This window comes from Pelophylax lessonae (assembly GCF_965119305.1).
Source record: "Pelophylax lessonae genome assembly, chromosome: 6".
NCBI classification, from domain to species: Eukaryota; Metazoa; Chordata; class Amphibia; order Anura; family Ranidae; genus Pelophylax; species Pelophylax lessonae.
Window position 1 is genome coordinate 96,008,482 of NC_138773.1, and position 25,283 is coordinate 96,033,764.

The window sequence follows — 25,283 nt, forward strand, 5'->3', positions numbered from 1 at the left end:
CTCCCCAACCACATGGCTTTGCTTATAGGTCTCTTACCTAGAATGTTTCAGTAGGGCTTATGTCTATAAGGACTCAGCATGGAAGCCTTTTACTGGCCTCAGTCCCCTCCCCTTAGGCCACCCCTTCCTTCCCTCCCCCCTCCCCCCTCCCCATTTTTTTTTCTCTCCTTCGAATAAAAAAAAAAAAGAGCACTTCCGGTTCCGGCGTCACATGCAGTAGGTGAGTACAGCAGCTTCTGCGGCGGGTCCCCTTATAACGGCTTAAAAACTCTGCCCAACGCACCTCACCGGCCTCCGCACCTCTCCACTTGCCCATCATGTCCCAGGGGCCCGGCAGAGACCACTTACATCCTGCTCGATGGAGCGGTTCCTGGAGAAGGCCGCCCCACGCCCTCCGCCGGCCACCTCGCAAATTGAGGCCCCGGTCTCGGCCTGCTCTGGCGCTGCAGCGGAATCAACAGCTATGGACACAACGCAGGTGCAACCTGGCACCCCCCAGCAGCATTCTGCCCCTGTGTCTCCCATACCTGGCACTTCTACAGAGCAGATTGCACAGGCAGTTGTGGCATTTTTAACCCCTACCATCGCGGCCTCTATAGAGAAAGCTGTGGCTGCTGACATGGCCAGCATAAAAAAGGAGCTGGAAGCACATTCCCAAAGGCTCAATGAGGTGGACTCCCATCTCTCTAATGTCGAAGATGAGCTGTACCAATTTCAAGGCACCGAACAATCGCAGGATAAATTAAATCGCATCATAATGGATAAACTGGAGGACTTGGAAAATAGGTCGCGACGGAGCAACCTGACATTTATTGGGGTTCCTGAAAACGTTGCCCCCTCTGCCATCCCTGAATTCTGTGCTAAAAAAATCCCTGCAGCACTGGGGCTACATGGCACGTGCGTGGTAGAACGGGCTCACAGGATGGGTTTGTACTCGGAAGAACGCAAATACCCGCGCCCCATCATTGCTAAGTATTTGAATTATGCGGACAAGTCTGCTATCTTGCAAAAATTTCGCCAAACTTCTAATTTCCAAATTGAAGGCATGAAAATCTTGATATTTGCGGATTATTCTGTTGATGTCGCAAAAAGACGTAAAGCCTTTCAGACCGTATGTTCCAAACTGCATCAGGAACGCTTGAAATTCACCTTGGCCTATCCGGCGACACTGCGCCTTCGTGCACCCAACGGCAACCAACTTTCCTTTCAGGATCCTGAAGAAGCAGAGGCCTTTGTCTGCACACTTCATCATGGTGATCAGGGCCCCCCTACTTCTGCCAAATCCCTTCCCTTTTCCAGACCACTGGATCAACGGAGCCCTAGGAAGCAATCCCCCAACCACCAAAGATACTCTGACGTGGTTAGCTCTGGTCGCCCGGGCGCTCCGCGCTGAACTACCCTCTACCGTAGGTTTATGTGCCCTTCTCTAGGATCTATCCTGGAACTGCTACCTCTGGGCTGCCTGCCTGGGTGATCCATGGTGCTCTCTCTGGCACCTTCTCAGGTTCATTCTTTGTGTTATTTTTGTGATATTGGTATTTTATAGGCTGATGCCTCGGTTTACTGCTTATTGTATCTTTAATGTCATGTGCTCCTCTCCCGTTCCCTTTGTGTACACCTCGGTTGCCTGCTCCCCCTTGTTCTGGGTCGAGACCCATGCTACCTTGATTACAAGGGCTGACCTATGGGCCATGCTACCCCCCGCCTATGGATCCGGTCCTGGACAAATCCCCCCCTCGTCCCTCATCGCTTCCCCGCACCCCCGACTGCCCTACTCCGTTGGCGTCGGTGATTGACGCTCTCGGAATCCCCTCCCACCCCTCTTATTTGGAGATTTCCCTCCTACCTTAAAAATAACACTGATTTCAACTCCTACCTACACCGTGCGTGGGAAGAATACTCAGCGGCCAATTCACAACATTGCGGCTCCCCTCTCCTTTTTTGGGAAGTGGGTAAAGCTTTTTTGAGAGGCCGTATTATCTCTTACGCGGCGGCCTTTAAACGTCATGCAAACAGCGGGTATAAATAGGCTAGCGAAAGGCTGAAGATTGCTCAGCGCACACTTATACAGTGGGACACCCTCGCTGCTCGAACATCTTGGCTGGCGGCCAAGCAAAACTTTGACACGTGGGCTGACAAGGTAGAACTCATTCATAAGGCATATCTCTCGGCAACCCTACACCGCTTTGGCAACAAGGCTGGAAAATTGTTGGCTAGGTTGTGTAAAGGTCCGATGTCCACCACCCACATTGGCTCACTACGGAACAAAACGGAAGTGATTGACTCCACCCCCCAAGGGGTTCAGCAGATTATGCAGGATTTTTACACCTCGCTGTATGCTCCCGACGAGGTGGACGGCTCTGTGGCCGACCTCTTTTTGTTCGGTACCGGGCTCCCTAAGATCACTAGAGAACATCATGACGCACTTAATGCCCCAATCACGGCTGAGGAGATTTCATTAACGATTAAACGACTTGCTGCTAATAAGGTGCCTGGCCCCGATGGTCTTTCCGGGGAGTTCTATAAAGTCATTGCACCCAGTATAATCCCCACACTAGTCGAAGTTTATTCCTCTATATGGAACGGCGGCCCTTATCTCCCAACGGGTAATCAAGCCATCATCAAGTTGCTAGCGAAAAAGGGAAAAGACCCCCTTGGAGCCGGGTTCGTATCGCCCTATATCCTTGTTGAACCTTGACGTCAAAATTCTCTCGAAAATCACAGCTTCTCGCTTAGCTAATATTATGCCCTACCTTATACATCCGGCGCAATTGGGGTTCACCAAGGGTCGCTCGGCTACAGCCAATATTAGAAAAGTGCAGGTAGCACTGGACCAGGCCCGAATCCATTCGGACCGAGACATGGCTATAGTGACACTCGATGCCGAGAAGGCATTTGATAATGTGAATTTTACCTGGCTTCGTCGAGTCTTAGATGTCATGGGCTTCCATGGACCCTTTGTCAACTTCATTACCTCGATATATTTGTCACCGTCGGCCAGACTGTGTGTGGGGGGTTCCCTCACTGATGACTTCCGACTGTACAAAGGCACCTGACAAGGCTGCCCTCTCTCGCCGCTTTTGTTCAATCTCGCGCTCGAACCCCTCTCCCGCTACCTACTAACTAAAGCCCCCCTCCACGGGATCCGTGTGGGCTCTCAGGAGCTCCGTCTATCCCTTTTTGTGGACGATGTACATTTATTCACCTCTGACCCCTCGGCTGACGTTCCAGTGATAGTTTCCACTTTTGACAGTTTCAAACGCTGCTCGGGTATGAAAATAAACTACTCTAAAAGTGAAATACTCCCATTAGGGGGAAGTGCTACCCGCCCCTGGGAGGGGGACTCGCCGTTCATGATAGCATCCAAACATATCACGTATCTGGGTATTAAAAGAGGGCGCACTCCGGCCTCTATCTATACACTGAATTGCCCCCACCCCTTATTCTCCAAAATAACAAGGGAACTGGATTATTGGATGGAACTGCCGCTGTCGCTTTTGGGGAGATGCCACCTCATTAAGATGGTCAGCTTTGCTCGCCTGCTTTATCTCCACCAGACTCTCCCCCTGCTGATTAGACATAAAGACGCTCAATTCCTTCAGGGGGCGTTTTCTCGCTTTCTTTGGCGAGGGAAGAGGCCAAGAATTTCTTATAAAAAACTCCATCTCCCCAGGAGCGACGCGGGTATTAATCTTCCTAATCTGAGAATGTATAATCTGTCTTGTTTACTCAGGGTGGCTTTGGACTGGATATCCCAGACGTCTCACTACTCCAACTGTGAGCTTGAGTCTCAGATGTCCAGTCCAATCTCTCTGACAGCTCTCTTGCACGCCAAATGGGTGCAATTGTGCCCTGAACTCCGCCATAACCTACTTCTGAGAGACACTGCTATTGCATGGAGGGAGGTTCGCAAACTCCTGAAGTTACCTTTGCATTTCTCCAAGTTTCTCCCGATCCGGGGCAATCCCGATTTCCCTCTGGGCCTGGTCCATTCAGTATATCAACTCTGGGAAAGGAAGGGTCTGGTGAACTTTGCGCAACTATGTGATTTGGGTTCTGGCATTCCCTACCCCCTCCAAACCATCAAAGCTAAATTTGATCTGCAGGACAAGGACACCTTCTTCTTGGCGCAATGCCTACATTTCCTCATCACTGTCGCCGGGGAAACCAGCGGCCCAATTCAGGCCATCCCTCATCGACACTTTATTGTGCCAACTTCACAATTTCAGCGATCTATAAGCTTCTCCTGAAGCAGTGTCCACCAGCGCTTTATACCTCAATGGCTTCTAATTGGCTCAAGGATTTCCCTGGAGAAGACACACTGCCCAACATAATCAATGGTCTCAAAGCCACCCTCAGACTCACACCTAACTCAACATGGAAAGAGACCCAGTTAAAGATCTTCCACCGTGCTTATGTCCCGTTCCTTTCGGACAAAACGATTCCGGATGCTCATAAATGTCCATTATGTGCCGCGGAAAGACCCTCTCTCTGACACAAGTTCTGGTCCTGTCCCTCTATTATGGCATTCGGGGACCAGGTAATGTCTTTCATCAGGGAAGTGACGAAGCTCAGCATACCCAAAGACCCTTTATTGCTTCTGTTCAGTTACTGGGACAAACGCCTTCAAAAGTGGTCGAGCACCCCTGCCTCGCCACATCGTCTATGGGTCCTAACCTGTTTACTGGTGGCTAAAAGGACAATCCTAACTAATTGGATTTCCACGACTCCCCCCTTAGTTTCCCAGGTTAGATCAGAGCTTTCCACACTTCTTTCCATTGACCGCCTTAACACGGATTTTTCAGCCCCATCCTCACGGAAATCATTTCTCCAGAAATGGGACAATTACATCAAATATTCCTCCCCCAAGACCAACCCCTCTGTGGATCAATACGCATTTACGTTCCAGGACTCGCCCAAGAACTCCCCCTCATTCTCACATTCCCTATCCGAATCCATGCTCTTTTGATCCTGTACCCCCCTACCCTACCCTGCCCTTCCCCAGTTCAGGTTACCCATCTTCTGAGTGACCCAATATGCATATTGTCTATGTTTAATTGTACCTTTTCTGTTGTTGGTACTCACGTGTTATATTACAAAATTTTAAATAAAAATAAAAATAAAAAAAAGAATAGCAATCTCCTGTGTAATAGGCATACTTTTTTTTAACAGTTTCTGTTTAATAGAATGTGTTACCATTGTGTGACTTGAAATTTTCTATAAGAGGAATTAATTCATCTTGTATCCTGGCTTCTATTGTTTTCTTTCCCATTCCAAAGTCTCGAAGAGTTGAGAGTGTGAACCTCCTTATGACTTTCCAATGTTCTCCATTAGTAAACACTATGCCTGAAATACACACAATAACATGTAAGTAAATGTTTATTATCATACACCGTGGCCTTTATTTAAAGTCTAAGTTAATGAATGAAACATGATCTCTGAATGGAGGACGAGCAGATGGATGAAAGGTCCGCCCTCTCCCTTCAAATATCCAGTTTCTTTCATAGAAGCTGTAGTTAATGCTTCTATGAATGGTGGAGGTGGGCAGAAAAGTGGACACAGTTGGATACTCTTGATAAATGTCTGTGACAGCTACCTTAGTTCTATTAACCCCCAACTCATCAGGCAATTACTGTGGGGGGCATTAGAGGAAAAACATTCTACTCAACAAGTATACAGCAAGGTAAGTAATGTCCCTTACGCCTATTTTCTGTACTTTATTTTCTAAAGTAAACTTAGGCTTTAAAAAGGTTTAAAAAAAAAAACCATGCCCAAAGCCCAGTAAATCACAGTAAATAATCAGCAAACATCATTCACCACTCAGTGGGAAAATACAGTTGGCTAGGTAAATGAAGAACAAAGTAAGGCTGGCCATACACTATACAATTTTCTTGTTCAACTTTCCTTTAGATTTACCAAAACCATGTAATATAGGGTAAAACCTAAACACTTTCAATTTGTATGCAGTCAGGCAGGCCCTTGCACTACATAGTTTAAGGTAAATCTAAAGGAAATTGAATAAGAAAATTGTATAGTGTATGGCCAGCCTAAAAGTCTAGACAGTAATCCTTTTGCATCTGCAACCTCTGTTTAACAATGCTGTGTTAGGGCAGGCGGGCACATTCAAACCTTGTGCATGTAAAGCTTGATCTTTAAAACTGTGGACAAAATAGCTGATTTGGAATCAGAATTGTGCAAAAATCCCCACACTGGCCAACTGAGTTCAAAACTTGTGGCTTGAGATATCATTGGCCCATATATGTTCTAAATATTGCAGGATTAGGTCTAAAGCAACCTAATGTGTGCAGTAATCAGGCCAAGAAAAAAAGATATTCCATACAGAAAATGATAACTCTAAGCTTACCTTTTCCTTCACTTATTAGTTTGAAGAGTGGAGTTTCTGCTCTTTCTCCAAAATCATCAGCTTGGTTGACAAGGGCATCCTTCACAGCACTGTATCCAGCAATCACCACGATCTTCTTGGATCCAAAATGTATAGTGAAGATTTCTCCATACTTCTCATGGAGCTATAAACCAATCATTTTTTTAGTTTAAAGTAAATTAGACACATAACTTAAAGGGATTGTAAAGGCAGAAGATAAAATTAAGATAAAATGTCTTCTGTGTGCAGCAGCCCCCATCAGCCCCCCGAATGCTTACCTAATCCCATCTCAAACCAGCAATGTCCAGGAATGCCTCAGCTGTCCCTCCTGATTGGCTGAGACACAGCAGTGGTGCCATTGGCTCCCGCTGCTGTCAATCAAACTCAGTTAGCCAATGAGGAGAGAGGGGGTGGGGCGAAACCGCAGCTCTATGTTTGAATGGATACACAGAGCTGCAGCTTGGCTCAGATGTGCCCATCAGTGGCAGCTGGTGCTCAAAATTTTTCCGGGGGCGCAAACAGAAAAATGTAATAGGCATTGCTTTGCGGCAAAAAACGCTGTTAAAAATTGCGTGACTTTGAGGTCACAAAAGTGTGAAAGGGGCCTTCAGTAATCATGGTATAGTGTGCCCCCTTTCAATGCAGAATGACCAGCGTGCCCTCTTTCAATGCAGAGTGACCAGCGTGCCCCCTTTCAATGCAGAGTGACCAGCGTGCCCCCATCAATGCAGTGACCAGCGTGCCCCCTTTCAATGCAGAGAGACCAGCATGCCCCCATTCAATGCAGAGTGACCAGCATGCCCCCATTCAATGCAGAGAGACCAGCGTGCCCCCTTTCAATGCAGAGAGACCAGCGTGCCCCCTTTCAATGCAGAGAGACCAGCGTGCCCCCATTCAATGTAGTGACCAGCGTGCCCCCTTCAATGCAGTGATCAGCGGGCCCCCTTTCAATGCAGAGAGACCAGCGTGCCCTCTTCAATGCAGTGACCATCGTGTCCCCATCAATGCAGGGAGATCAGCGTGCCCCCTTCAATGCAGTGACCAGCGTGCCCCCTTCAAAGCAAAGAGACCAGTGTGCCCCCTTCAATGCAGTGACCAGCATGCCCCCTTCAATGCAGTGACCAGCGTGCCCCCTTCAATGCAGTCACCAGCGTGCCCCCTTCAATGCAGTGACCATCGTGCCCCTTTCTATGCAGAGAGACCAGCGTGCCCCCTTCAATGCAGTGACCAGCGTGCCCCCTTCAATGCAGTCACCAGCGTGCCCCTATCAATGCAGAGAGACTTACCTGCAGCAGCGGCGTCTTCTCCTCACTGTCCCCCACGTCTCCTCGAGTCCTCCCGCCTCCTCCTCGGCCAATGGCATGCGTTTGCCTTTCGGCTAATCAGGAAGCGGGTCTCGGAACCCCTTCCTGATTGGCCAGGAGGAGGATCCTTGTGACAATAGCGAATTTTCATTCGCTATTGTCACACAATGGGTGGGCTCAGGGCGCACTGCTCTCCGCCCCGGGTCCGCCCTTTTCTGTAGCCTATTAGAGCCTCTGGCTCTAATCAGGTGATTTAAAAAAAAAACCCCATTGAACTCCATGCGTCCGGCGCCCCGCATGTAGATTAGGGGGCCGGTCGCATGGATAGGGGGGGTGGCGCCCCTGCACCCCCAACGCACTAGCCGCCACTGGTGACCATAGCAAGCTGCTTGCTCTGGGGCCACTCAACAGGGGGGAGAAGTCAGGAGCTCCAGCCAGGGACCCGAGAAGTGGAGGATCCAGGCTGCTCTGTGCAAAATCACTGCACAGAACAGATAAGTATAACATGTATGTTATTTTATTAGAAAAAAAAAAAACAAGACTTTACAATCACTTTAACTCAACTCCTTTCCCAACTATCAAATAGTATTCTGCCAGAAAAAAAGAGGGAGTGTTTCTATTAGGAACTAGCAAAGAATTCTAGGTTAATTTATATTTAAATAACAAGCATGAAATTAGCACCCCACCTAGTAGCCATTTAACTACTTGAATCCTGGGTGTTGTTTTTAAGGCGTCATGTACACTGCTGCTGATAAACGGACGTTTAGGAGTAGTTGGGTGTTATTTTCAGCAGCCCCTAAACTCTCCTCTATGTTATTTTATCTGTCCATGTACACATATTTATAGTCGTTTAGAGGCAGTTGAGTTTAGTGGCATTTTTTTTAAAGCAAAAAAATGCGTTCAAACAGAAGTTTATTTGCATTTGAAATGCCAAATGCTTGTAATAGCGTGCAAATGCATCTAAACGCGATAACTCACATTTATAAGCATTTCGTTTATAGGTGTTTTCAATGAAGATACATCTCTGACCATTTTACAATGTAAGAATGCTTCTAAACGCAAACGCCGCTAAACGCGCATAAACACGGCATGTAAACGTGGTGAAACTGAAGTTTTTAACCGTCAGTTAATAGCTATCAAGTTTCAGCGTTCAGCAGAGGTTTTCAAACGTCCGTGTACTTAAAGCCTAATAAGGCAGCAGCTATTTGTCCCAGGGCAGGTTTAAATTGTACATGAACTTAAGGGCTCCCTCAAGCCCCAGCTGGCCCAGGCGGCTTCGGCATTAAGGCTTCATTCACACCAATGCGTTTTTTTCATGCTTTTTGCAGAATTGCATTACATTTTTTTTAAATGGGTTCCTATGGAACATATTTTCAAGGCATTTTTGTGCCTCTGTGTTTTTGGAAAGGACTTTTTAAAATATTTTTTTGTTCAATAGACTTCAATGGGGAAGCTGCAAAAAAGCATGTAGTATGTTTTTACTGTGTTTTGCCACGATTTGTATTATGCATTTTTTTAACCAACAACAAATGTACCCAATAAAAGCATTAAAAATGCAAATCGCAGTAAAACTGCTGCAAAATCGTGGTAAAAAACCCGCAAAAAGCACAGCATAAAGTTTTGCAGAAATGCTCAAAAGAAACATGCATAGGTGTGAATCTAGCCATAGCCCTGGAGCTGAAATGATGCATTATGGTGGCCTTAAACACCCAAAAGATGAGGCATTTACTTACAGGCCTGAAATGTAAAAATGTTACTACCCAGAAGCCTAGTAGGCCAGGAGACGGCTTAGATCCTTAGATGGAGAATAATTGGTGCAGGCTCTATCGAGCAACCTGACATGGTCCTCCAGATATTCCAGTAATTTGGATAGGTTTATACACACTCTAGTCTTAGACTCAAGCTGTCTGTACCAGAGCGATCTAGACCTCCACTTTTGTATGAGAGGCCTAGAACTATGGGTAGCCTCTTGTGAGGCATTTCCTTAAGCCTTGTTTCACCCCAGGCTTTTACAGGCCTCTGTTCTTCGAGGGACAAGTTGACTCTTTGATCAGGTGGTTTCCTTTTTGCTAAGGCTAAGGAATCCTCATGGAAAGACTCCTCAGACAGTGGATCATTCTGAGAAAGAGACCTAGACATCCTTGATATCAAGGGGCTTGGTTTTCTTTGGCAACTTGTTTTCCATGGTAACATCCAGAAGTTCTGGGCTATTTTTATATAATCTAGATCCAAGCAGACAATGCCATAAAGGTGGCATACTTCAATTTTTCAGGTGGATCCAGAGTTTTGCAGTAGCAAAAGGATAGATTGGTATCCTTGGCAAAACCTAGGCCTTGTTCGGCATGATCTGAAAGGCCTGGTATGGACTTGGGGGAGAGGGACCCTATGCCGTTTTTTTCATTTATTTTATCTGTATTCCCGGGAGCCGACAATACTGTACATTACAGCCACGAGCAAATTTAAATTCAATTTTTTCCTTTAGAAATGTCAGTATTGCTGCAACAGGCTACATTCATTGTATAGATGTGTCCTTTACAGGCACATTAAGGGTACCTCCCAGGCACTATATTTAAAGATTTTTTTTTTATTTTTATTGTTTCACTTTAAGCATTATTAAAATCACTGCTCCTGTAAAAACGATTGTTTTAAAAAAAAAAAAAAAAAATTGCATTGATACATGTCCCCCAGTGCAGTACGCGGGTCCCCATACACTTTCTATGGCAATAACTTGCATATAAGCCTTTAAAATTAGGACTTTTGATTTTTCATGTTCGTGTCCCAAAGTCTTTAATAGAGTTTGCATGTTAGCTAGAACTTTTTCCCAAGATAATCTGGTGTGAACCGAACAGGGGGGTGTTCGGCCCATCACTAACAGTCAGTCATTATCTAGCCAAAGTAACTATAACTAGCTCCTTAGAAACCAACAATGGTAAAAGTCTCCAGCACACAATCACCTTGTGGTTCCTAAAGTGAAGTCTAAGGTCCCGCTATATGGCTTGGCTGCAACCACCAAAAGAGATTCCTGTACGTTCCTCCAGCAGCATCTGAACATCGTGGGCACCTAATGCAGCGATGTCAGCCAACATGACAGGCAGGGGAGCAAATCCAGTTCCATTTTGGCGCATTCATTCATCACTACTGATGAGCTAAGTGGTCCTCACTACACCTGTCTTTGGCAGGAAGCCAGTAGCTTACTCACTTTCTTACAATGGAATTTTAATGAAGCTTCCCACCCTGATAGCTAGTTATTGATCTATCAGACATATGCACCATGGAGGTACCAGGAAAACAGAAAATTTTATCATACTTACCATAATTTTCTTTTCCTGGTGCCTATCCATGGCTGCATATCGAACCCACCCAGTTCGTTCCTAGTGATGTACAGGAAATGGGCTGTTGTGTGGGTTTTTACTTTTTATAGCTATGCACTGGCCCTGTGGGCAGAAGTAGGTGGGGCTAGTATCACACGTATGCTGTAATGGATCGGCACCAGGAAAAGAAAATTACGGTAAGTATGATACAATTTTCTGTTATTTGGATCCAACATTACAGGAAGATTACCCAGGCATTCCCTGAAGTTGCCTCAAAGTGGCCTTGAAGCAACTTTGCTATAATCTGATATGAACGATAGACTGAAGGACTTATGTATAAATGGTTGTGGAACGAATCATCTGAGTTTCCATTATTTCTTATGGGGAAATTCACTTTAATATACGAGTGCTTTGGATTACAATCACGTTTCCGGAACGAATTGTGCTTGCAATCCAAGATTTTACTGTACTTTTTAGGGTCTGATTTCTGCATAGCCAACATAGGTTTCAGGGCTTCCAGTTGCAGCACTCATGAAGGATATTGATTCAGAAACACACATATATGTATAATAAAAGTTTCCAGACTGTTGCCCTGGCACAGTTTGTGATTGTTTCTCTTGACCGCTCAGGCGCTTAGGCCCAGGCAAACTGAACTATTAACATAATAATAAAACCACCCACGAACCTTACCATAAGTGCTGACTGACAGCCTACTTCCAATTTCCAATTAAGGGCATAGCCAATTACTGCAACTTCAAATGCTGGCTAGGTAAAAAAAAATGCCGCTAAGCTGTGACATAGCATGCCAGAAGCAGTAGTAGCTGTGCCGATGCGGAAAGAGTATGTTGAAGTTTTTTGAGGGGAGTCCTAATGTGTCGAGACAATGCCGGAAAACCCGCAAGAATTGGAACCTGCTCAGTGGCGAAGAATCAGCATGGACAAAGAAAGTGGGGGAAGAAGGGTGAATAGACCTAAATTCCAAGGCCAGAGAGATCAGACAAAAGGGGCCCGCACACGCATGCAAAACGACCCGTCTACCTCTGCCGAGGCTGTCTGTTTTGGATGTGTGACGAAAAACTGACATGCAGGTCCTGACGCCTCCTGCTGAGGATCTAGATTTTGAAACCAGCTCGCCAACATGGAAGGCACCAAAAAAGGCCCAGGAGAAAGCCACTTGGAATAGCAGTGTCTCAAAAACAGAGGAACAAACGGAAGGCAACAGCAAAAGGATATTGGAGAGGATGTGGAGGGAAACCCAGCGCTGGGAGTCAGGGAAATGGGTCAAGCGTTTCCAACCCTGCAAAATGCGCTGGACAGGAAATTAGTTAGTGATGTCTTCCCAACCGAGGAGCTTGAACCAAAAAGATAAGGCAGGTATAGCCGAAACAACCATGGAGTCCGAAAATCCCCTTTGGAGCAAGGAAACCAGGTAGGAAAACAAAGCCAGGCATCTATCGTAATAAGAGGTAAGTACAAACTCACCACCAGTAACCTGGACCCTGTCTTCCCAGAACCGGCAATACGACGCCCACGTCCTCGGAGATAGTGATGCGCGGAGGAGATCTAAAAACCATCTGAAACGAGGTTCCACAAATAGGTTGGGCAGGGGAGGCCCTCTGAGCCGCCAACCGAGCCATGGAGTGAAAGCGATCGAACTGGGAACGAGAGAGAGCATCAGCAATATCGTTAGATATTCTGGGAACATGCTTAGCTTTAAACCATATGTTAAACTGTAAACATCAACGCAATGGGGACACAACTTGGGGGGATCTAGCGGACTGCTTGTTAACCACTTGAACCACACTCATATTATCAGACCAGAAAACCACTTGACGGTTGCGCAGCCTCTCTCTCCACAGCTCGATGGGAATGATTATCAGAAAAAGCTCCAGCAAGGTGAGATTACGCAGCAAGTCCATGCGGGCCCATGAGGCTGGGCAGTACTCTGCAGACCCTCTGGAAAAAGGCACCAAAACCACAGGAGCCAGCAGCATCAGTATAAAGCTCCAGCTGCGAGTTTGGCACTTCCTCCAGCAGCCAACAGGAATTAAAATTTCTAGGACAGGAGAAAAGAGAGCCACATCTCCAAGTCGTCATGCATGGGCTTGGATATACGGACATAATGGTGAGAGGGCAGCCACCCCTTTCATTGCCCACAATAGGCATCTACAAAAGGCTCTCCCCATGGGCATGACTCAACAGGCAAAAACTATGTGAACTAGCAGGGACTGAAGCTGTTTTAACTGAAGTTTTTTTGCCCCTTTCACCAGGGGAAACAATGCTAGGAGTCTTACCAATTTATCCCCGGGCAAACGAAATACCATAGCCACTGTGTCTATTTCAATGCCCAAGAAAGACAACTGGGCCCTAATTTTTTGCCGTCGACAGCGGGATTGCAAGCCGGTTGCAGGTATCCTGAAAAACAGAAAGAAGTTGTTGGCACTGGCCGCTGCCGGCTGGGCCCACAAACAGGAAGTCATCAAGGTAGGGAATGCAAACTGACTGGGTGACCACCCATTCAAGGAAACCACTGAAAATCTCAAAGTAATAACAAGAGATAGTGCAGCCTATAGAAAGGCACATATCAAAAAAGTAGCTTTCTTGAAAGTAGCAGCCCAGCAGGTGGAAGCACTCCGGGTGAACAGGAAGAAGGCGAAAGGCGGATTCAATGTCTGCCTTAGCCAGCAAAGCCAAATGACCAGCCGACCGGACCAAGTGAAGTGCTTTGTCAAAAGTCGAAAGAGGCATATTGGACCCTGGACTCTTCCTTATTGATGCCATCATTAACAGAGGATCTGGAAGGAAAAGATAGATGGTGTATGAAATAAATTTACCCTCCTCCCTTGTGGGAACCACACCGAGAGGAGAAACCCTCAAGTTGTGAAAAGGGGGAAAATCAAATGGGTCTGCCTTACGCCCCAACTCCAGTTCCTACCGGAGCTTAGAGGACACAACGTGTTCGGATTGAACTGGGGACCTTAGATTTTCTTACATGGTAGGCTCATCCGGAGGGGAAAAAGGGATCCAGAAACCACAGTCGAAACCCATCCCTCAAGATCAAAACCTCCCTATGGAGAGGGTATCCGTCTACCCAGGGAAGCATCCCTAAGATGTTCACTGGCGACCTCCAGTTTAGAAAGGTCAAGCTTGGCCTGGGCTTGGGAAGAGGCTGTTTTCCTCTCTTAAAGCAACGAATGGCATGGTGTGCGCCTCCGCAAAGTGAGCACGCCTCACCTCGTGCTTAAACCGGAACGGGGTGTACCACTTGCAGTGGCTCTCATTTAATAGTCAGCAGAAGCCTCGTTTGGAGGCAGCCAATGCTCCAGAGAGAGCTCTGGCCACGGTCTGAAAGGACGAAGGCCTGTGGGGGCACATGAGTAGCAACCACAAGCTGCCACCCTGAGAGTCAAAACAAAACTCGTTACGCGCTGCCATCTTCTGTCGAAATTGAGCATTAGTGTTGAACCAACACTGGCCACCATACACTTTATAGGCACCCCAAATCAGATCCAGATAACAAAAGAGAGAGGAGCCTAACTCAGGAAAATGCTAGCAAAGCACCTATAAGCACAGAAACCCCGCAGACAGTTCCCAAACGCCCGAGGAAGCTGCTTAGGTTTGTCGTTCTGAACTGAAACTTCAACCCCCTGGGACTTGTCGGGGGCACCAGCGTAGATTTCACCGCTGCAAAAAATAAGTTCGTCTGGTGGGCCTGATACAGCAGTGTCACTAGCTTGTCAGGGCGCTCGGCGACAAGTTCGCCCGTCTTACAAGAAGCTCTCGGGTGCTTCTTGTAAGATAAATCGGCAGAGAAGCCTTGCCCTACTGTGCATGCGTAAAGCGTGTTGTACTTTGTGAATAGCCTAGCGGTGGGGGAAGGAGGAGGAAGGCTGAACTGCTGGGTGACTTCACCGTGACAAAGCCAGCCTGAAGTGAGAGTGGGTACCTATCAAAACCAGGTACCCGCTCCCCCCACTCCCCCTGAAAGGTGTCAAATGTGGCAGCAAAGGAGGGAGGAGCCAAACTAGCGGAGCTTCCCCTTTTTGGTGGAGCTCCGCTTTAAGCTCCTAAACATTAACATGCTGCTTGTTACCCATCCAATATACTTAATATATACAGCTTTCATGTATGTGATGTATTGTGAGGCAGGGTCATTAATCCAGGTATTTACATTCATTTTGATGAGTTTTATGATGTCATACAATGTCAGAGGTCAGAGGGTTGCTTCCTACACTGGTTTTTGATTTGTGGATGGCACTTTAAATGTTCTTTGCACTGTATTATACACATATCACATGACTGATAAAGGGGTCCTGCATGACCTCAAAATGGTGCACTTTACTGCTGTGATGTAATCACCTGAATAAATATTTTGACAATTTTTTAAAGATCTGTGGTGTGCTGGCAATTAGTGATGGGCCGAACTCCTGGGTTTGGTTCGACATCAGAACTCCCGTACATGGAAAAAGTTTGGGTCCAAACCCAGAACCCTATTAAAGTCTATGGGACCCGAACTCAAAAAATCAAAAGCCCCCATTTTTAAAGCTTATATGCATGTTATTGGCCATAAAAAGGCCATGGGGAAACAGGTACTGCCCTGGGGGACATGTATCAATGCAATATTTTTTGTTTTCTATTATAATTGTTTTTAAAGGAGCAGTGATTTTTAATGATGCTTAAATTAAAACAATAGAAATGAAAAATTCCTATAAATATAGTGCCTGGGGCATCCCCTTAGTCTGCCTGTAAAGTGGTGCATCTGTACAATGTATAGAACCTCCTGCAGCAAAACTGACATTTATAAAGAAAAAAAATGACATTTAAATGTATTTTCCCTGCAAGCTTTCTTTATTTAGCCACTTGCCGACCGTACATATACTGCGGCGGTCAGCCCCGGCCAGGCAAAGTGACGTACCGGTACGTCACTAGCCTGTCACTGGCTTGTGAGCTAATAGCGGGCGAGAGCGTGCCCGCCCCGGCTTGTTCCCTAACAAGTCAGTGCGTGTGACCGGCGGACCCGGTCACTCGCGATCGTTCACCGGGAAGGGAGAAAGGCTAATGTGAACAAGCCGCCTGTCATTCTCCCCTGTGTAAAAATGGAGATCAGACGGTTCTACTGTGTAGGACCGTTGATCTCTGTTTTTACACTAGTAACCTTGTCCAATCACAGTTAGAAACACACCCCTAGGACACACTTAACCCCTCCCTCTCCTATACAGTTAACCTCTTCCCTGCCAGTGTAATTTTTACAGTAACAGTGCATATGTATAGCACTGATTACTACAGTAATGTCACTGGTAACCCCAAAAGTGACATTGTCCTGTCCGCCGCAATGTCGCAGTCCCGCAAAAAAAATTGCAGATTGCCGCCATTACTCGTTAAAAAAAACCACCAAAAATGACAAAAATCTTTCCCTTTGTTAGTAAACGCGATAACTTTTGCGCAAACCATTCAAAATACGCTTTTTGCGATTTTTTTTACCAAACATATGTAGCATAAAACAAGTTGGCCGAAAATGTTAAAAAATTTTGATTTTTAAATTTTTTTTTTTTTGGGGAATTTCATATAGAAAAATGTAAAAAATATTGTTATTTTTGCAAAATTGACGCACTTTTTTTGTTTATAGCGCATGATCAAGAAATCGCACAGGTGATCAAATACCACCAAAAGAAAGCTCTGTTTGTGGGAAAAAAAAGGACGTCAAATTCGTTTAGGTACAGCATCGCTCTAACGCGCAATTGTCCGTTAAAATCACGCAGTAAAAAATCGCAAAAAAAACCCTGGTCAGGAAGGGGGTAAAATCTTCCGGCTGTGGTTAGTGGTTAGTAAGTGGTTAGTAAACAACGGCTTGGGGAGCCAGTCTATATGATAAGGCCACATTTTAGGTCACTCAGAACAAGATCAGAGATTTTTTGGATAAATTATGGTGTGTCTTTGGCAGACATTGGATGGAAATAATAAAGTTTTGCACCACAGTAAACAAGCCTTATGTGAGGAAGCCAAATTATAGTACACTCAGGCCAAGATTAACAATTTTTCTTAGAAAAAGTCTAGTGTCTCTTTCGCAGACTTTGGATAGAACAACAGGTGCAAAAAAATTGGGCCTTGGTTGTTGGTGGTACCTTCACAACATAACCCTTTTACAGTTATCCTTGGCAAATGTAGGATTGGACTGCGCTTTTAAAAATTGTCACACAGGTGAAAAAAATTGGGCTTTGGGGGTTGATGATGCCTTCACACTGTACCCCCATAGAGGTACTCTTGATGAAAGCAAGAGGTGGCCTTTCTGTAAAAAAAAAAAAAAAAAAATTGAAACTATATCCACCTGTCAAACATGTGTGGAAAAATTGGGCCTTAATTGTTGGTGGTGCATGCACATTGTAACCCCTCACATTTACTCTTGACTGGACCCTGATGTAAAGAAATGATATGCACTTGCCACAAAGGTGCAGAAACATTTAGCCTCGAATGGTAATTGTGCCCATGAAACCTATGCCAAGAAGTTACATAAAGATAAAATAAATATTAGGCAGTCTAGACAGTCTTGTAGAGATTCCAGATCCCCAACAAATGTAATGAGCAAGCCAGCATCAGGGTCTTGATAGCTGCTGCTGCTAATCCAGGATCGATTTATTTTGAGAAATGTCAGCCAGTCATCAATTTATTAGATAATAGGAAATTAATGATTGGATGCATTTTATTGATTGAAATGTGGTGTATGGTGCACTATAAATTGAGGACTGCAGCTGACACAAATTAGAAAACTATAAGAAAATAAAAAAGGGGGAACACCAGCATTACAGTGAAACAAACTGCGGCTGACAATTTAACAAAAAAAGGGGCAGCGACCAAAAAAAAAAAAAAAAGAAAAAAAAGTGTATACAGCACTGTATATAGCACTAAATGTAATGCTGTTAAACACTGCACTACACTGACATTACACTGACACTACACTATACTCACACTACACTGACACTACACTAACACTACACTATACTCACACTACACTGACACTACACTAACACTACACTATACTCACACTACACTGACACTACACTAACACTACACTATACTCACACTACACTGACACTACACTAACATTACACTATAGTCACACTACACTGACACTACACTAACACTACACTATACTCACACTACACTGACACTACACTATCACGAACACAGTGATTTTGTTGACAACTAATAAATATAGGGCGGAGGAGCTAAGAGTGGAGTGTGGCTGATGCATTTTTTCATATTCCTGATGGGGAGTGGAGACGGACTACAGTGCCTGGCACCCAAATTGTCCATATACAGGAGTCTTGAGCTGAGCTGTGGATTTGGTTATGACTACACATCTCGTGTTGCCATTCTGAAGACCTTGAAGGAAAACTAAATGTGGGTTAAGGAAGAGAAACTAGGTAAATTTGTTTTTGTTCAGGGAAGCGAAACTAGATCTGGGTCAGTTTTAGAGATCTATTCTAAATCATAGCTGGATGACATTTAGTTTGCATTTTATAACTCTTCTCTGTGTAGTGTGAATCAGGAAGCACGCTTTGTTCGATTGGCTGGAGCAGAGGGCAGGAGGGCAGGGCGGATTTTGGAGGCCTAATAATCCCCTGGTTTTTCCGTAAAGAGAACATGTTAATCGTCCAATGCTATCGCATAGAGGGCTTGTTACCCCCTAGTGATAGCAATAAAGTTAAGAGTAAAAAATTAATAAGAAAGGGATTAAAAAACATATAACAAAATAAATAAAATCAAGCACCCTTTTCCACCCATGCACACACACATGAATAATGTACAAACTCATGAATGGTGTACTATATATAAAAAATTGTGCCACAAGTTATATATCACTGTGTACCCAGTGTGAGAGCATTAATTCTAGGTCCCTCATTTACTGTATGGTTAACTGTAAATGATCTAGCAAACATTATTTTGAGTACTGCAATTTTTTGCCATTTTGCAAGTGCACACACCTTTGATAGCAGAAAATCAAAATCTTCTAGCACACTTGGCTGGCCATACATGGGTCGAATTTTCTTTCGAAAAATTATCTAAGAATTTTCGTTCAAATTTCGCACCATTAATGGTCCACAACAACAGCCGATTTTCGCGCAGTCATCGAATTTGAATGATGGGTCATCTAGAACATTTTTTGAAAAACTAACAATTTTCTAATAAATGAAGGGAAAATCGTGCAAGAAATATATTTGAAAAAGAAATGGATATGAGTACAAGAAAAGAAAATTCCTGGAAAGAAAGGAAGATTCCAAGCCATGAAAATTCTCATCAAGGCTCCTCTGTATAGTCCTAGAGCTACAACTGCACTATGCAGAGGAGCCTTGACAAGACAGTACAGCTTCCCCATATATCTGCAAATATTGTACAACTAAAATATTTGTTTTTATCATAAAATGTTAGACAGTATAAGTTATTTTTTTCTGGTTAGCTGGTAAGTATCCTGGGAAATACATCTTGGTTTGCCTACTCTGTGCATAGCCCTTCCATTTGTACTTTAAGCCTAGTACACATGAGCCAAATGTCGGGCGACATCAGCCGATTCAATAAAAACCAACCGACATTTAGCCCGTGTGTATGGCAGCTGGTCCGAGCATGCTAGAGAATAAGCAGTCGACTGGCTCCCAATCAGCGCTCTCAATGGCGCGTCCCCCTGTCAGAACACAATAGAACAGGTAGAATAGAATAGATCACTGTTAGTACAGCGGCTCCGACTGGAGCTGTCAATTTTTTTTCGATCAACCCGCTGGGTTGAACAAAAAAAATAGTGATGTGTACCAGGCTTTACTCTAATAACTAGTTATAAATAGGAGTGGTTGCCATTTTTGTTTAGCATACATCTTTGAGGCCTGACATATTCGGTAATCGGTATCTATTTACACAATACTACAACATTTTTTATTTTCTACAATCAAATTGAGGATTAAACTGTTTTTGTGTGCACTAAAATTCATTTTAATGTATTTTTTCCTGAAACTATATTTTCAATAAACTGTTGCAGAAATATCCTGTGAAATAAAAAAAAAAGCAATTATCATCTTTTTTTTCTACAGAACTTCTGCTTTCATAAAATATACAATGGTCTAGGGATTTTAAGTAATTCTATGCTCCAAAATACAGATTTCAATATGTGTGTGAAAAATGAAAAAAAAAAAACATCTCCATAGCGGAAGTGGTTAAACTCACTACTTGTAAGACTAATATCGTACTTAGTTTAAATATCATAGATTGTAAGAAAACATTGTTAATTTTTCTAAAAAAGAATTAAAATAGCTGCCTCCAGAAATATAAATCATTAAAATATTAGCTTTATAAATGTGTTCTTTTTATTTATATTTATTAAAAAGTGGAAATAAATATCATGATATTTTTTTAAAACAAACTTTCCATCTTCCTACAATGTGGCTGTACAACATTTTAACAGAGTTCAAGTAAGGTGACTACATGCTTGCCAACAGTACAAAATACTATTTGATGTTAATCAGTTCAGCTCTCGCACCCGTATACTGTTATGGACAACAGCCTGTTTGTTTAGTGATAACTTAGTCATAAATTAATGTGGTATTAATCACTTGCCTACTAGCAACTTTTACCCCTTCCTATCCAGGCCAATTTTCAGCTTTCAGCACTGTAGCACTTTGATTGACAATTGCGCGGTCATGCAGCACTGTACCCATATGACATTTTTTATCATTTTTTTCACACTAATAGAGCTTTCTTTTTGTGTTTTTTGCTAAACAAATGAAAAAAGAACAACAATTTTTAGACATTTTTCTTAGTTTCTGTTATAAAATTTAGCAAAAAGGTAATTTTTCCCCTTCACTTATATGCCCTGATGAGGCTGCACTGATGGGCACTGATGGGCACTGATAGGCAGTACCGATGGACACTGATAGGCTGCACTGATGGGCACTGATGAGGCAGCACTGATAGGCAGCACTAATGGGCACTGATAGGCTGCACTGATGGGCACTGATGAGGCAGCATTGATGAGGCATATGTGGCACTGATGGGCACTGATAGGGGGCACTGATGGGCACTGATAGGCATCACTGAAGGGCACTGATAGATGTCACTTAATGGCACAGATAGGAGGCACTGATTGGCAGCACTGATGAGCACTAATTGGCACTGATAGGCAGCACTGGTGGGCACTGTTGGGGTTGCACTAATAATCAGTGCCCTGATTATTATTTATTTTAATTTGTTTTTCCAAAAAAGTGGAGATACCCTAGGCTCCATGCACACTAGGCTTAAAAAAAAAAAAGAAAAAAAAAAAAAAACATCAGTTCTCCTGGCAGAAAATAACACTCATATAGAGCATTTTATGTACAGAGTGTAGACGAGTTTAGGAGAGTTTTGCGTTTTTTCTGTCTGTAAGCTCCAATCAGAAACGCAAAATAGAAGGGTATTTTTTCTGCCTCTAAATGTTGAGCATGGACACATAGGATAACATTGAGCTGCTTCTACAGGCCGAACATAAAACTTCTGTAGATGCAGCAATGTTTAGTCCAGTGTGCATGGAGCCTTAATCTACATATGAATAAAACAGTAAATACAATATAGCAATAATGTTGTTAAATTACATTTCTCAATGACACTTGTGGACACTACATCCTAAGAATGTTTCTAGTTTTTATAGGGTGTATCACTTATGCCCTAGTCTGCAAGTGAATGAAAGGTTTATATTCTAAGAATTCAGAGGGATATTTCATATGCTCTGTATAAACTATATACACACACAAAGAAAGATAGATAGATAGATAGATAGATAGATAGATAGATAGATAGATAGATAGATAGATAGATAGATAGATAGATAGATAGATAGATAGATAGATAGATAGATACAGTGCTTTAAGTGGGCCGGCACGCACCGGTACTCAGTACCGCCACTTCCAAATATGGCTCTTGAGCGTACCGCCACCTCTCCGTGCGCCTTAGCATGCCGGTATACTAATTTTAGACATCTGTGCCCTCACCCCCCCCCCCGAGAATATTTCCCACTCCAGAGCCAGACCTGTCACCACCAGTGAGTCCCCCTGCTCCGGAGTCCCAGCCCAGGCCAGCAGCTGCGGCAGAGCTGCCACGCTGCTGGCCTGTACTGCAGTGCACTGGTTGCTATCGCCGCCCGGCGTCTAGCAACCAGTGAGGTCATCTGAGGAGGAGGAGAGCGAGGCCCCAGCACACTGCGGAGCCTCCTTCTTCCTCTGCTGCGCGCCGAGTGGAGTGTTGGCTCCACCCGCCTACTCCCTCCAGCTACTCCAGGCCAGCACAGCACAGTGAGTCCTGTGTGTCAGCCTCAGCCTAAAAACGTGAATAGGAGCAGTTATACGGACCCTGATGTGGGATGGGATGGGATGGGATGGGATGGGGGGCTCTGTGGGGACCCTAATGTGAGGGGGGGTGCTCTGTGGGGACCCTGATGTGGGATGGGATGGTATGGGGGGACTCTGTGGGGACCCTAATGTGAGGAGGGGGGGTGCTTTGTGGGGACCCTGATGTGGGGTGGGGGGCGCTCTGTGGGGGCCCTGATGTGAGGGGGGCTCTGTGGGGACCCTGATATAAAAAAAATGTATAGACTATAATAGAGTCCTCTTTTGGGCCACTTAAAGCGATAGATAGATAGATAGATAGATAGATAGATAGATAGATAGATAGATAGATAGATAGATAGATAGATAGATAGATAGATAGATAGATAGATAGATAGATAGATAGATAGATAGATAGATAGATAGATAGATAGATAGATACAAGTGGCCTTATTGTAAATATGTGTCCATGTATGACACTTGCAGACACTATCTGCGAGTGTTATTTAAATAGAAGTGGTTGCAACCAGAAGGGACAAGGTGCAATGTATAAGAACTACATCCTACGATCATTTTAAGACTTTATTGGGCGTATCTCTATTCCCAAGATCTGCAAGTGGTTAAAAGAATTTAAAGGGATGCTTCATCTGCTTTTTATACCATATGCTAAAATGACAGACAGACATATCCAGATAGCCTTATTGTAAATCTATTTTCATTTATAACATTAACAAGATCTACCTCCATTAGTGACTCATGTGGCTTTTTCAGGTCCACCAGATTGAGGTTCCCAATAATAGGAAGAGGTTTAGGACCTGGAGGCATCTTTTCTTTGCTCATCTTAGATCTATTAATCCAGTAGAAAAATAAAAAAATGGATATTGCAAAATACAATAGCAAGTCAATCCTTGTCAGGACATAGGTGAGAACGGTCATTGTGAACGGCTGTTATAGTAAAATGCTAAAAGCATCACTACACAACATTTATACACAGGCGATTAATTTTTAACATATTTATCAGAGAACCTGCAAACGATAGCACTTTGGTGATTAGTTGGCAATTTTTCTATTTTGTGATTTCATAATCTTGGACTTGTACTCCTCAAACCTGTACAACCAGTTTCCCTATGTTAAGTGAAAGTGGTGGTTGCTTTTGAGCAGTTTTGATGTCAGAACCTAATGTTCACACTAATCGCGCTAGGGTGTAAACTATGAATTAAATATTTTGAGTATTACAGAAAAAATTCACTTAGATTACACAATTTCTAATAACAGAGGCATAGACAGCAGCTCTCTATGCTGAATGTAATTATAGAATTATAGATACATTTAAAAAATGATACATTCATCTTGCCTGGGGTGGTGGCACATCACTGACACCCCCCTACTCTCCCTACTCTCACCCCCATAACTTTTCACAATGCGAAATGCTGTTGATTTTCTTTTTTTTTTTTAAATTTTGTAGAAGCAAACAAAAAGAAACATGTAAAACAATTAAGTTACAGCCCAACAGTAGGCCTCACACTAGAAACATAACATAAAAGACCTCAGCACTAGGCTCTCGGTATAACTCCAAGGCTGAAACCTGAGCATAGTTTCACTGCATATATAGTCCTTACATAATGACAAATACTGGCTCCACATACCTATTACCAATCAAGTGTCTTAAAATATGAACTGCTGTGAGAACAGACTGAAGGGCCTGAGGGGTGTACCAACAGACTCTGAGGGTCGCAAATACTGTCTCCTTATATGGACAGTTTGGAATACAGAAGATTCTCTTGACCTCTAGGGATACCTAGGAGAGGGGTACCTGATGAGGGTCCCATATGGGCCATTGATCGAAGGAATTAACTATATGTGCCGCCTGGACATGCACTCCTGCTCTTCCTTATGCTTTTTTTACTACAGTGGAGGGTTTATATAGAGACCCCTCTTATCCTTTTTTTCAATCTACCCTGTATTGGTGGGGATTGGGGAACATTATCATATAATCTTTACAACAATTTCTAGGACAGCTGTGAATTGGTATATACTGGTGATCCAGCTTCAAAAACGTATTATAAGTGTTTTCTGCCCTTTTCAATATGGGACCATGTCTGATTTTATATTGACATTGTGAATCCTCTACACCCATCATTCCCTGAAGAAGCCTTATAGGCAAAATGCATTGGATACCCTAACCTTGTGCCATTGCCTGGGGCATCTAATTTGTGCACCTGTGTGGGGCTTGGTAGGGTAGGGTGGAATTAAGAGGTCTACACATGTTTTTGTCATGTCTCTACTGTACTATTGCTGTATGGTATTTTATTAGTATTGTATTGAATAAAATATATTTTTTATATACAAATAGTCAGTTTTGTCTCTCAGAGTGGGTTGTCCAGCACCGATATAGCCCTTTTGTTTCTTTACAGTATTTTTTGGCTATGCTATCTTAGAGTGATGGTGCAGGACCTGATTGACTGGACGTACATTTTTTGTGTCTTAAAATACATCAACAGTAGGGATGATCGAACGGTTCGGGTCGACCTTTCGACATTGGGTGTTTGAAATTCGGCCGAATTCCGAACTTTTTGTGGTAAAAGTTCGGAATTCGGTCACCAGAACCGCCCAAAATGCAATGGGACAGGAACTGGGCTTTAAAAGCCCGTGATTGGCCCAGAAACGTCAGTAAAAGCCAATGAGGGGGCAGGAGTCTGCTAGGAACGTGATTGGAGTGACTACGGGGTCCAGAGGCCAATCAGGAGTGAATACGCCCCCCAGTATATAACATAGCCCCGCCTAACTTCTAGCACTGTAATACAGAGGCTTTTGAAGAGAGTGGAAGCATTTGTGTTTCTCCTGCTGCTTGTAAAGCTCCAGTGTCATTTTGCAAATATCTTCGGCTGTATGGAGCTGTTCCTTTAGTGTGAGGAAAGGCATATGCAGTGTAGTTAGGGTACTATAT

General features: G+C 44.0%; 1 protein-coding gene across 1 annotated transcript in view; it reads right to left on the reverse strand.

Annotated features, from left to right (window-relative positions):
* LOC309558636 (uncharacterized protein) overlaps window positions 1-25,283 on the reverse strand; it is a 526,969-nt gene that overhangs the window by 161,445 nt on the left and 340,241 nt on the right. Inside the window, exons 2-3 of the mRNA XM_082261702.1 lie at window positions 6,365-6,527; window positions 5,197-5,346 (exon numbers count right to left, since the gene is read on the reverse strand). Of these exons, the coding sequence (XP_082117828.1) occupies window positions 5,197-5,346; window positions 6,365-6,527 (313 nt within the window). The remainder of the gene's footprint in view (window positions 1-5,196; window positions 5,347-6,364; window positions 6,528-25,283) is intronic.